This window comes from Mesoplodon densirostris, chromosome 3 (genome assembly GCF_025265405.1).
Source record: "Mesoplodon densirostris isolate mMesDen1 chromosome 3, mMesDen1 primary haplotype, whole genome shotgun sequence".
In the NCBI taxonomy this organism is placed as follows: domain Eukaryota; kingdom Metazoa; phylum Chordata; class Mammalia; order Artiodactyla; family Ziphiidae; genus Mesoplodon; species Mesoplodon densirostris.
Genome location: NC_082663.1, coordinates 41600354 through 41614990, shown reverse-complemented (window position 1 = coordinate 41614990; position 14637 = coordinate 41600354). Strand labels below are relative to the sequence as shown.

At 38.3% G+C, this 14637-nt stretch overlaps 1 protein-coding gene across 1 annotated transcript in view; it reads right to left on the bottom strand.

The window, feature by feature from the left end:
• Positions 1 to 14637, bottom strand: part of ITGA2 (integrin subunit alpha 2) — a 109539-nt gene that overhangs the window by 27451 nt on the left and 67451 nt on the right. The window contains exons 8-16 of the mRNA XM_060092872.1: positions 14008 to 14158; positions 13547 to 13712; positions 11586 to 11662; positions 8943 to 9081; positions 7676 to 7821; positions 5925 to 6068; positions 3418 to 3621; positions 1877 to 2013; positions 343 to 482 (exon numbers count right to left, since the gene is read on the bottom strand). Coding sequence (XP_059948855.1) covers positions 343 to 482; positions 1877 to 2013; positions 3418 to 3621; positions 5925 to 6068; positions 7676 to 7821; positions 8943 to 9081; positions 11586 to 11662; positions 13547 to 13712; positions 14008 to 14158 — 1304 coding nt within the window. The remainder of the gene's footprint in view (positions 1 to 342; positions 483 to 1876; positions 2014 to 3417; positions 3622 to 5924; positions 6069 to 7675; positions 7822 to 8942; positions 9082 to 11585; positions 11663 to 13546; positions 13713 to 14007; positions 14159 to 14637) is intronic.

The following is a 14637-nucleotide window of genomic DNA, read 5'->3' as shown; positions in this document are numbered from 1 at the left end:
TTTAATATGGGCTTGAGTTCAGTGTAATCTGCACGTGCCCATGGTTTTCAGTTAGGAAGGTGTAGAGAGACTCAGAGGACAGATTGGGAGAGGCTATGATTATTTTATTGAAATTATGACCTTCAGCAGCAGAATGTTACGTTCTAGAGATGACAGACGAAGGTCTAAACAAACCTTCCACGCCGAATTAACCATTCTCAGGCACCTCAAATATGTGGCAATTCAAATGTCTGCAAGACCCTTATTTCTTTTGGTTTCCAAATCCAAAGTATGGGTTATGTTCAGGACTAAAACTCTATAAGCAAACCTATCTGTTGTATAGATTATTTCAGGTTTACTCACCCACTTGATTGTTTTGCTTAGCAGGTCTAAACTTGGCGCTGAAACAGAGTTTAAGGTTTATCTCAGCATTCTTGTTGAGCAAAGTGATTTTTTCTGGTGTGAATGAAGCAACTACAGATACATCAGCAATACTCTGTGACCTGAAAGACATAAATGTTAAAAAAATTATTCTCAGGAAGTTACCCAGAAAAACCAGTCTTAGCAACTTATAGGACTGTGACTACAAAACGGCATTAACCTAGCTTAACTGATCCCCTCAATAAATTGATTTGACTCCATGTGTCTTGACTTTTTAGAAGAATCAAATTCACCTTCAAAGAAAAAAATTTGGCCACCATGTACTATCTAAAAAGGGAATGTCATAATATAGTAAGTATATAGCCTACCAAGTGTGAGGCCAACCAAGGTGGCTACAGGGTGATGTTCACTGAAGGGTATGATTTCTTACAAAATTGTTTACAAATCAGCCATATAATTATGTGTAATCATACCTTGTGTTATTTTAATGCTACTTTTAACTGATTTTAGCTGATTTTATTCAGTAAATATATTTTCTTTTTTTCAAAGTCTTAAATATTATCGTTGAGTTTTATTTTTTCCACATGAAGTTTCATTAAAATGATGCACTAAGGGACTTCCCTGGTGGTCCGGTGGTTAAGAGTCCATACTTCCACTGCAGGGGGCACGGGTTCAATCCCTGGTTGGGGAACTAAGATCCCACATGCCCCACACAGCCAAAAAAAAACCAATGCTGCACTAAAAACAATGCATTTCATCCTTTAAAAGCACGAGTGAGATACTGTAAATAGCTTCATTGAACTCAATGTAATTTACTCGATAGGTAATTCTTTTTTTCTGTTCTTGATGTATTTGGACATTTAAAAAAGCTCATTTTTCAGCAGGCATGAATGGATAACTGAACTATATTTTCTTGGGGACTCTTGATCAAATTCTCTATTTCTTTTTGATTCCAGTCCTTCGCCAGCCCAATATATTTATTTTTGTCCTTGACTCACATGGCCCTTGAATCCCTTATTGTTCCCCACATGCTCTTCAACTCCTCCTGAGGTCAACAAGAGGTCAGCTAAACCTAAATAATGGCTTCTTGTTTATGACCAATAATTGTAAAAGATACCTTTTAACCACATGAGAAGTTGCACTTTACTTGTGTGGTCTCAGTGTTCAGTATTTTTAGAGCATTCTCATGAGAATTCTTTTCTGCAAGCTGAGGTAAGGCTATTTGGAAGGTAATAATCAGAAATATCCTGAATACCATTTCAAGAGCTTTGTCTTTTCAATGTACTTTTTCTGTTCACTATATAGAGAAGAGAAACTTGATTCTAATGTTAAGCAAATATTTTTTTCCTCCCACCAGGAAAAACATATTCCTTCCTCTATGCAAACTATGACATATAAATGTTTTAGAGTCTTATATAACACATGTGACATTTCAATAATACTGGCACAGCAATCTGCTCTACTTAGCAGCCCATTTGTTCGTTAGCTAATTTGTGTCTGGCTCTCACTGACTCACCAGAGCTGAATGACCTGTCCAAAGGCACCAACAGACACATCAGTGATGGAATCCCCATTTAAATCTCCATAGCCATCCAGGGATCTCCCAAAGTACTGGAGGTGGCTCCTAAAGGCTCCATCAGACCCCAAGATTTTCTAAAAGAGCAAGTTTGAGATGAAATTATAGTGCATGACAACTGAAACAGAAAAAAGGCAGCATCTACATTGCCCTGGTATGTTCTTTTTTTAAATTTTATACTTTAAAATTATTATAAGAATTAATAATACTTTTAAAATTTATTTATTTACTTACTTATTTTTAACATCTTTATTGGAGTATAATTGCTTTACAGTGTTGTGTTAGTTTGTGCTTTATAACAAAGTGAATCAGCTATACATATACATATATCCCCATATCTCCTCCCTCTTGCATCTCCCTCCCACCCTCCCTATCCCACCCCTCTAGGTGGTCACAAAGCACCGAGCTGATCTCCCTGTGCTATGCGGCTGCTTCCCACTAGCTATCTATTTTACATTTGGTAGTGTATATATGTCCATGCCACTCTCTCACTTTGTCCCAGCTTACCCTTCCCCCTCCCCGTGTTAAGTCCATTCTCTACTTCTGTGTCCTTATTCCTGTCCTGCCCCTAGGTTCTTCAGAACCATTTTTTTTAGATTCCATATATATGTGTTAGCATATGGTATTTGGTATGTTCTTTATATGGCCGTTTCCCAGGTGGTTTTATTCTCCACAGAATTCCATTGATTTTTCAGTCACATCTTATCTGATCAGATTATCATTCTTGCAGCCACATTTTCATCAAAGAAATAGCATGAATCTCTCACATAAAATAAAGCAGTGAAAGATCAGTGGACTGGGAAGGAGTTGATGCAAGTCTGGGTCCTGATTCTTCTCTTAGTCCATTTCCTTCAGGTCTTTATTCAAAAGCTGCCTTCTCAGTGAGGCTTTCTTGGTCACCCACTTGAATACCTGATATCTCCCAGTCCTGAAAATTCATTCCCTATTTTAGTTTTTTAAAATTCCTTATCATTGGGCCTCCCTGGTGGCGCAGTGGTTGAGAGTCCGCCTGCCGATGCAGGGGACACGGGTTCGTGCCCCGATCCCGGAGGATCCCACATGCCGCGGAGCGGCTGGGCCCGCGAGCCATGGCCGCGGAGCCTGTGTGTCCGGAGCCTGTGCTCCGCAACGGGAGAGGCCACAGCAGTGAGAGGCCCGCGTACAGCAAAAAAAAAAAAAAAAAAAAAAATTCCTTATCATTTATTATTATCTGGATTATTTTATCTTATTTATCTCATTTTTCCCCTGTCTCCTCCACAAGAATGGAAGATCCACAAAGAGCACAATTTTGTCTGACGGGACTTTACAGCATTCGCAGAGACTTATCAGCGCTTGACACACAGTAGAGGTTCACCAAGCATCTGATGAATGAGTGAATGAAGTTATAAAACAAGAGGGGTGGATTGGATGGTCCGCATGATACTCTCTAGCTCTAAAGGAATGATACTCACATGTAAATAATCACCACGAAACTGGATTACCTGGGAATACTTCAGGCGAATGGTGCCCTCATGACCATTGTAGATGTACACAGCTCCAGAGTTCTGATTTTCCAAAGGTGAACCAATGATCACATCATTAAAGCCATCCATATTGATGTCTGAAACAGCTGCAATTGCTGAACCAAACCGAGTATTTTCAACACCCTCAGGGCCTTCCAGAAATTGGTGCCAGTTCAAAATGCCCTTGCAAAGGGGAAAGGGGACAATTAAAGGAAACCTTATGTTAACATATACACACTACTATATATAAAATAGATAACCAACAAGGACCTACTGTATGGCACAGGGAATTATACTCAATATTTTGTAATAACCTAAAAGGGAAAAGCAACTGAAAAAGAATATATATCTGTTTATATATGTATAACTGAATCACTGTGCTGAACTGAAACTAACATGACATTGTAAATCAACTATACTTCAATTAAAAAAAGAGAAAAACTTACAATTTTTATAATTAAAATTCACAGCAAATGATGCCCAAACCAATTTGCAAACTGTTAAAAATGGATAGGATTTTAAACCTAGAATTCAAAATTCTCTATGATGAGACATACAAAAAATTTTTTTAGCAAGTGAGGTCATAGGCAATCAATCTGCTCATAAACCAAGGTGAAAGGAAGCAATCTCTTTACTGTGGCTGCACAACCTACATAAAAGTGTCCATTTCTTTGTCTTTTTTCCCCCTTAATATTAGAATCCTCACTCATCTGTTTCCAAATTTTTGGATTTAAAAATTTTCTGGTAAAAATCTAATCTCTTCAATAAAATTAAGGTAGAGACAAAATAAAACACAATATCTTAATTTAGTCCTTTATTTAAAAACTACTGAACAACAGTGGCATAATTATAATGGCATAGAAAGTGAAAAATGAGATTGTTAATATCCTATTATAAGAAACACTGAATAATTCTGCCAAAGAAAAGACATTTTCTTGTGAAAGACACAGTCGTGTGTTTCTTTTTTCTTCAGATTTTGAAATCAAGAATGGAAATATTTCATGACTTCATAAGAAAGCAATGCTTCTCACCCATGAAACTGGGTCAGTGTTGATTCCTTCTCCTCTATAATAATCTTATGGAAATCAATTTGTTGCTGTGTCTGGTAAAATACTGGAAGATCTTCTCACCTTCAACAATTAATGATAATTCAGACTGCCTAGCAAGAAACATTTAAGAAACTGGGGATTTGTTAAATTTCCAAACTAATAGATATGCTCTTCCCTTATTAAATACTCAACTGCACATTCTTTATATGCTTTAAAATTGTTTTAACTGCTTCTGATATAGGGCTAACTCTTACATTAACTTAAATAAATAAGGTAGGACAAAATATCACAACAGATAAATATACTATTTACTATATTAATATTAGCTTCTCTTTTTCCATCCTTTCTGTATCTCGTCATCTAATTTTCTATGTCAACCTGTGCCTTTAGTTTTGGTTTTCTTTCTTTCTTTCTTTCTTTCTATAAGTTCTCTATACTTATGTGCATGGATTTAGAGAGTTCAGTCTGCAAGTTGGAAAAACTGGGCTTTTCCATGTTAGAGTATGCTTAGTTTTATGTGCAAGAACTAGAATTTCCAAGACTTGGATATATACCTAAATGTTACACTAAGCAATGGAATTTCCTGACAAACTACTGTAGAAAGCATCCAGGAATATATGGAGGTTTCTAAAGTGCCTGGTAAAATTTGTACTTACCACTGTAAAATACTAACAAGGTAGCTTTGCCCTGTTATTGTTATACCTTTATAGCAAAGAAGAATAATTGAATGAGATACTTGGGAAATACACAGATGTTTGTGCATGTGTGTGTGTGTGTGTGTGTGTGTGTACGTATTTCAAAAAACAATGTGCATTTATAATGACTTTATTTGTAAAGAGAATATGTATTCAAAGACCTCGTGGAAAACGGCAGGGCACTATACATTAAGCTCTAAGTTATGCTTATCAATGTGATTTTTAAAACTATAAATGGTGACATCCTCAAAATGATGAAATATAAATCATACTCTAGGACTTCCCTGGTGGCTCAGCGATTAAGAATCCGCCTGCCAATGCAGGGGTACAGGTTCGATCCCTGGCCCGGGAAGATCCCACATGCCTCGGAGCAACCAGCCCGTGCGCCACAACTACTGAGCCTGCGCTCTACAGCCTGTGAGCCATGACTACTGAGCCCACATGCTGCAACTACTGAAGCCCACATTCCTAGAGCCCATGCTCCGCAACAAGAGAAGCCACCACAATGAGAAGCCCGTGCACCGCAACGAAGAGTAGCCCCTGCTCGCCGCAACTAGAGAAAGCCTGTGAGCAGCAACCAACGCAGCCAAAAATAAATAAATTTATAAATAAACCATACTCTATATGAAAATTATCATTCAATGATAAATTTTCTTAATTCTTCAAAAATGCAGATTAACTTTTATCTACCAATACTAAAGCAAATCAAACAAAGTCAGTTTAATAATTATTTATTTTTTACCTTTGTGATAGCAAAAAGGTAGACTCTTCCTTCCTCCTTCTTTAGGTCATTCATGTACATTGGCGCACCTACCAAGAGCACATCTGTAATGGTGTCTTTGTCCACATCAACTGCACACAGCACACTACCAAAATAGGAGCCAATCTGGAGTAATAAAGCATATCAACCTTAGGATTCCTATACTCCTAGTATTATGCTGAACTTCTGTTTACTCATTCAACAAGCAAAAATTGAGCATTCGTTGCCTATAAGGTGCTAGGTACCTAAAGATGGATAACATAGCCCCTTCTCTCCGGTTGTATCACAATCTAACATTTGGTTCTTAGACCTTAGGGTGCACAAAAATCACCAAAAAAGTATCTGTAAAATACAGATTCCTGAGACCCATTTCCAGAGATTCTGATACCATGTCCAAGGGGTGATCAAGAAAACAGTATTTTAAGTAAGCACTCCAGGTGCTTCTGATGCTGGTGGGTAAAAGACCACATTTAAGAAACACTTAGAAACTTTGTGAGATGTTGTACACAAAGGCAGGAGGGGAGAGGGAGGCAGAGCAAATAATTGTGCTTCCGAGGTAAAATATATGATAATAGAGGCAAGTAGCAAATGCTGTGTAAGCAGAGTGCACAGGAGTCAGAAAGGCTTAGAAAGATTAAGTATTATTTGAATCGCATCTTAGAAGATGGCAAGGAAGTTGATAGGTGGAGTGGAGTGGGAAACCACAAGTGATGTAAGTGTCCATGGCATGATCTGGGACAGTAGACTAGTTCCCAGATAGATTGGGCTGGAGAACTAGTTGCTGATAAAAGGAAATGAGAGGCTGGAACTCTGAATGATCATCCTTCCGTCCAACCAAGGTTCAACCTATGCCTACGTGAATGCCTCTTGAGGATTCAGAAATGAATCAGAAATGATTCCTCCCATAACACTTGCATTACTTTTCTCAAAATAAAAGCACCCTTCTTTAAAATATTAAAGAGGAGGGAAAAGTATGTGATCATAGCTGGTTTGTGGTCAAGGAAGTCAAAGACTCAGATCTTCTTATTCCTGGAAAGTCCATAGAGACAGTGGATCAGATTTAATCCCAGAGAAGGGAAATCTGTGGATAGTCGGTTTCTCTGATTTAAGGAAGAAAATTTTCTGTTGGCTGTTAGAGTTCAGCGATGCTCGTTTCAAATATGTGCTAAGTCCATGAGTCAAAACTACTTTGCAAGGAAATAGGAATCTATCAGCTGGCCTTTGCTCTCGTAGGCCATGACTGGGCGGCGTCACAGGTTCTGACTACCAAACCGTCACACATCAGAAGAAAGTGGCAGAGAAGGGAGTTGTTTTACTTTTAGAAACGTCAAAGCCACAGGACACCTCGACAAGCCCAGATGTCGTAGCTCAGTCTTTATGATGCTATCCTGCTCCCTTCTTCTCCTTATTTCTCCTCCAGGTCCTTGGCCCCTTGTAGGGGCTTGCCTACAAAGCACTGGTTAGGTGCCTGTCATCATTGGGCTTTAATGAGAGCTTCACCCCATGAAAGCTATGTGGCCTTAGAAAGGTAGTTAAACCCTCAGTAACCTGTCAAAAGGGGATGGTAGATCTCAGTACTGTTGTGAAGATTTAAGGAACATTCAAGTAAACACAGATTACAGAGCCAGCTACAGGATAGGCACTCAATAAATGTTAGTTTCCATTTCTACTAACTCCCCACCTGTCCTGTTGTCCCTGAAATTAATTTCATCTTCTTAAACAATGGAATTTACCTGGTCACCTCTGTGAGACTGAATAACTGTGACATTGCCACGCTCATTAACACTGTACAGCACTATCTGGCCGGTATAATTTGCCCGAGGAGCTCCAGCAACAAAGTGGACACTTTTTCCAGTAGAAATTGAAGCCACAGAGTAACCTAGGAGAGAAAGGGTCACAGAGTAGGCACTACTGAATAGCTCGGCCAGATACGCTTGTGAATTTAACAGAGATGATCAGAGGTCCTCTTCGTTAGTGGGACGCACAGTTGCTAGTGATCCTGAGTGCACATCCTCCTTTTTCTAAGATAAACTGCTTCTGCCCCTTGGCCACCAGCACTGCCTAGTGGAGGCGGGGCATCTCCCTATAAAGCTGGCCCTAGATTCTGGGTTGTCCCCATCAGCCACTCATGAATCTGACACTCAACCAATATTTCTGGAATGAAAAACTAAATGAATTTAAAAGGTGGAAATATGCACAGTGGAAAGAACATAAGCTTTGGAGTCAGACAGTCCCAGGTTCAAATTGTGGCCTTGCCACTTAGGAAGTTTTTTATCTTTAGGCAAGTAATTAACCTCTTTGGCTCTCAAAGGTAAAATGAGGATAATAATATTTCCTTCAAAGGGTAGTTGGGGCTTCCCTGGTGGCGCAGTGGTTGAGAGTCCGCCTGCCGATGCGGGGGACGCGGGTTTGAGCCCCGGTCCAGGAAGATCCCACATGCCGTGGAGCGGCTGGGCCCGTGAGCCATGGCCACTGAGCCTGCGTGTCCGGAGCTTGTGCTCCGCAACGGGAGAGGCCACAACAGTGAGAGGCCCGCGTACCGCAAAAAAAAAAAAACCAAAAAACAAAAAAGGGTAGTTGGAAGGATTAAATGTTACATAGATAGAACAGCCAACTCAGGAGCTGTCCCATAGTAGGTGCTCGAAATTGGTGGCTGCTTATTACACTAATAAAAAGACTAGGAACTCCAAATTGATATAAGGCTACTACTTACCGTATTGACTCTTAGGAACTATTTCTATTTTGGAGAAACACAATCATGTCCCAGGAATAACAACTGCTGGAACAGCCAGAAGAGATTAATGAGTCAAATACACAGCGTTTCATTAAGTAGTTACAGGCTAAGGCCTGACTGGCAAAGAGGCAACAGAAATATGTGCAACAAATATAACAATTAGAGGATAGCTCAAGCACTTTGCTGAACTGACCCTGAGATTCAACAAGACGCTAGTTTAAAGGATGGGATTTAAATTTGCTGAGCCGAATGCTGCTAGGCCTTACCTAAATATGAACTGTGATTTCTGTCTTGCAGAATTTGGTCAAAGGCTTGTTTAGGAAAGATCAAATGTCCATGAGGTGTCTGCTGGACAACAGTCCCACTCCAGTCATAAGCTCCTACTGCACCCAGCATCAGAATATCCTAAAATAATTGAGAAATGAAAAGCATTAACATCACCTGTAAAGCATAAGAGTGTAGTGTGTGCCAAACACTGAAACAAATGGTCTAAATTTAAAGAAAAAAAACTAAGCATGATGAAGTAAAATGTATACGAATTGCTGAAAAAAGAGACAACAGCCCCAAAATGGAAACACTTGTGCCAAGTCCACGTCACCAAACCCAGACTTAACACCGAACCTAATTGCAGTTTCAAACGCCCCCCCTCCCAGGAATGCGACCTTAACTGGTCAGTTTGGAATTTCCTGGTCAGCACTAGTGAGGTAATCCACCTGATAGAGCCCTTCTCTCCCCTACAGGAAGGTGACCTTGCCTGAACCAACACAACTGTTTCCTTCTGCCTGTAAAAGGCTTCCATTTTCTACAGCTCCTTGGAGCTCCTTTCTGTTTGTTAGATGGGATGCTGCCTGATTCATGAATCATTAAATAAAGCTGCTTAGATCTTCAAATTCACTCAGCTGAAATTCATTTTTTTAACAGACTGTGTGTTGATATATCTCTGAATTGTTTTGATATATTTTGTGCCGGAAAAAAAAGCCTTCCCACAGGCTATGTTACCTTGGGCTTTGTTTAGTACAACACATTTTAAAGATAAATCTGTACCACAGCACAGGAGGGGCACATAGCCATCTTCAAATTTCCATGCAAAGGCACATGTTTGCAAACGCCAAACAGTTGTGAGCCTTTAGAAAGGAGTCGGAAGTGAGCCTCCAGCCTCACATATTCCTAAGAAGAGCTCAGGATATGAGGCCTCCTCCAGAAACAGGAAGTGCTGCTGCCAGAGGAGGAGAGGTGGGCGCTGCTACCCCAGACCTGTCGTGCTGGCCCTCTTCTGACCTGGTCTATCTTCAACTTCTTTCTCTTTCTTCTTTGCTCCTTCTCAAATGTTCCTCTAATCCTCTCTATCCTATCCCATCTATTTGAATATGGCACAGCTACAAAAGGAAGCTGAAGCGGTGACACTTGATATGAGAAGAAAGACTGCCATTGGTCAGCACCAGTGGGGAAGGGCCAAAGAGGACAGGCCGCTTGGGATTGACTCAAAACCCAATCTGAATATTCGAAGGTACACGTCATCGCAGAAGGTAGGGTTGGTCAGGAATGGGACTACTTATTTTTAAGTTTTTGATCTTAGATCTTAGAAAACATCAAAGATATGATTTGGGGGTTTTTTTGTTAATTTTTTAAAACTTATTTTATCGAAGTATTTACAATGTTGAATTAATTTCTACTGTACAGCAAAGTGATTTGGTTATACATACAGTCTTTTTCATTTTCTTTTCCATCATGGTTTATCAAGGTATGATTTTGGAATGAAAACTAAAAAGCCATTAAAAAAATAGCAAACAGGGAAATAATGTGTCCCATTTTGAGGATAAGAGACCATGAAATTATGTGAATGATTGTCATAAATCCAGGACTCTGAATCTGGGTGCAGGAAGGGGCTTCAGGGAGTGTACAAAACCTCAGGAAATTGTGTGAAAAATTCTCTTTGTGTGGGTTCACTTAGATTTTTTCTGAGGGAAAGACCCGTAACTTTAATCTCTAACTACTGGTGATCCAGAAAAGGTTAGCACCTTTTATTATAGAGACAAATAAAGTGATCCTGGTCCTTTATTCTACCAATCAAACCCTCTGAGTTCATACTGTTCCCTGAGCATTTCCTAGTGTCACCTGTCTCTTTGCCTCTTTCACTATTATTACTACTTCACTCATATCCTGAGTAGAATTAGAATCAGAGGCCTGCGAGATGGATGTTTCTAAGAAAGAATGGACTTCCCTGAGCTAAGAAGATGTCCCATCTCACTCTTTTCCTAACTCCTTACTTTTTCAACTATTTTTTTATGTCTCTGCTCATAGAAAAAAGATACACCGGCAACTCAGAATTCAACGACAGTGATGACAAGAGTGTGTGTTTTTAACAAATTTTTCTGGTAGTTAATTCATATAAAGTAAATTCCTGCAGTGATAATACCTTGAATTAATATAGTGCCTGTTCCTTGGAGCATTCAAAAGCTTTCTTGTATATTATCATTTTTTCCCATTAAAAAATCCCTGTGTGGGCCTCCCTGGTGGCGCAGTGGTTAAGAGTCCGCCTGCCGATGCAGGGGATACGGGTTCGTGCCCCGGTCTGGGAGGATCCCATATGCCGCGGAGCGGCTGGGCCCGTGAGCCATGGCCGCTGGGCCTGCGCATCCGGAGCCTGTGCTCCGCAACGGGAGAGGCCACAACAGTGAGAGGCCTGCATACCGCAAAAAGAAAAAAAAAAAAAAAAAAATCCCTGTGAAATAGGGAAGGGAAGGCATTATTAACCTCTGTTTTTCAGATGATAAGCCAGCAGAGCAAAGAAACTAAATGACTGTGACTAGAAATGAGAACTGTTGATCACTAGATGGCTGTTTTTCCCACTTTAGTATGGGGTTACTGCACACAGAAGTATTAAGGCAAATGTTATCTGATATACACACATTTTGAGGAGAGTAATCTGCGCTGAATCCCACTTGTGACATTTCCATTTGGAAGTTGTCTCCTCCTTGAACAGTACCTAGGAAACAGTTTCAAAAATCATATCACTGTTATCAGTCTTAAATAAAAATTTTCAAACACATGTGCACGCGCACACACACACACACACAAAGTGTTCTGATGTCCACTCAAAAATATAGAGCTGGCAGATTCTGAGAGGGAGGAATGTCTAAGGAAGTGTTCTAACAGATGTAGAAATCTACAATGCTTCTGAGATAGTGTTTGAAATTGGCATTAATCTTGACCATACATTAATGTATTTATTGGCATACTTATGAAATTTCTGATATCAGAGAACACTCAGCATAGGGGATGAGGTAAGATGAAAACTGACATGATTATCTTTTTTTAAAAAATTATCATTACTTGCTAAGAACCTAACTGAATTTTTAGCTTTTAAATATTTGTAGTAATAAATGCACATATATCTCAGATACAGTTGGAGGAGCCAGGCAATTGCTCTGTAGTGAAGACCGTGCTGAGAGATATTTGGATTAGGCTTCAGGAACTAGGATTCAAGACTGAGAAGGAATTTTACCAACTGGGAAGTTGGTCCAAGTTATACATATGTGCTTGCCTCTGACACTAGCACCATAAGACTCAATTAGAACTCATTTTCCATACATGTGGCCAAAGCGGTTACATTTCACTAATCTTCGCAAAAAGGAAGCTAAATTTCTCGACTGCCACATTAATGTAGAGAAGAATAAAAGTCTTTAGATAGACCCTTCCAGTGGATAATCAGGAGATAAATATCTGACTATAGGGATTAATACTTAATTTACACAATCCCATTGGATCCAGCTTCTGAAGCAGTACTTGATCATAGTAGGTGCTCAATAAAATATGAGAGTTATTTGGGTTAACCATCAGGAACCAGGATTTGGGTCATGTGGGACTTTTTACCAAGTGGGAATTGTGTTGTAGTCCTCTTTATAGTGAGCTCTTGAACACATGATATTTCTATAGAGAATAGACCTTCCAAGCCCATAGAAGTAAATTATTGTAGATCTGGTAAGTAAAATGTTTCCTCAAAATCTGAACTATTAAAAATCTTCACTGTATTTTTCTAATTTTAGAAGTATACATGTTTGTTGTAAACAAATTCAAGAATTTCAGAAATTATGTAACAGTGTAAAAAGGTAAAACTTTTTATGATTACAAAAACTGTTTACAATATGGAAAGGTAAAACTATTTATGATTATAATAGATATTACTAAGTTGCCACCCCAAAAGGTTATACAGTTTATAATCTTACAGTGTATGAGCTTTTTTGCTTCCCCATAATCTCTCCAAGATTAAACATTACTAATCTTTGTTATCTTTTAGACACAAAGTAACATTGATTTCATTTATATTTTAAAATAATTACTAAAAATGGGAATATTTTCTTATGTTTATTGGCCATTTGTATTTTATCTTTTATAAACTACTTATTCATCATTCTTTGTCTATTTTTCTTACTGATGTTATTTAGGAGTTCTCTTTATCTAAGGTATATAAGTTAACATTAATAGAACAAGTATGGTAATAAAGAATTCTTTTTTTTAAGGTTTTTGAAGAACATGTTATTTTATTTTTAATTTTTATTACAGTATAGTTGATATAAAATATTGCATTAGTTTCAGGTATAAAGCAAAGTGAGTCAGTTATACATATACATATATCCACTCTTTTTTAGATTCTTTTCCCATATAGGCCATTACAGAGTATTGAGTAGAGTCCCCTGTGCTATACAGTAGGTCCTTATTAGTTATCTATTTTATATACTGTATAGTAGTGTATATATGTCAATCCCAATCTCCCAATTTATCCCTTCCCTCCCTTACAACCTGGTAAACATAAGTTTGTTTTCTTGAAAAAAATTTGAAAGAAAATTCTGGAAAGAAGGAGTTCTTTTACCTTCAATGCTGAAAATTTGTTCTCCTAATGTCCCAGCCTTTTCTAGTAGAGCTGCTTCATCAGAAACATTGAAAAAGTATCTTTCTGTTGGAATACTGGCAATTGCTTTAATTTCTTTTATTAAATTTTTAGTATCAAGGGCATTTCTGTTTAAGTACCCAAGAACCTTGAAAATAGAGGAAGAGGGGAGAAGGCCATTAGTGTTGTACTTCAATTTTCCTACTAGTATTTTCTAGGCTATTTCTGAACACAATAGGCCCTCTGGAGAAGTAAATCAACTAACACTTCCATATCCTCTTCATTGACAGGACTGCAAATCAGCAAGAAGCAGAGGTAGAGTAAAAATATTCTTTTATATTAAGCTATGAACAGCCAATAAGAAAGTGCAGTCTTCAGAAGTGATGGTATAAAGGAATATTTACCCATCAACTAAAAGACAAGTGAAAAGAAAAGCCACTTACCGCTATGCCAAACCTCAGTATATTGTCATTGTTACATTGATCAATTACAGCTTTCAACATTGAACCATCATGGGATTCACCATCAGTTACAACCACCATGACTTTGGTAGCACCTGGTCGTCCACCAGCAGCTGATGAATAAGCAGAATCTCTGTGGCAGATAAAATAAAAACTCACTATCAAAAAATAAACTAAACACGTGGATCTCTGGTTAGAAATATAAATATGAAACTGACTTCTTTGAGCATAACCTATTGTGACTTAGAATTTCTCTATCAGTGCTGGTGACTTCTGAACTACATTCTATTCATAGCTTGTAGAGAAACATATAAAAATATAAATCTTGCTTGGCATTAAAAATAACTTCCATGGTTTCCATGGTGTGTGGGTGTGTGTGTATTTACATCAGGAATCCTTAGAATTATCTTCTGCTAATAAGATTAAACTCATTAAAACTAATCAACAGGGTAAAGATATTCATTCCTGTCATAAATATTACTCATTGGATCTGCATTTATTTTTTTCAACAGTAAATTGTTTTTTAAAAAGTAATAAATATATGTGGTAAAAGAAATCCAAAGCATTTGGAAAGGTGTAAAACAAAAATTTCACACCAAGCCACTATTCCAA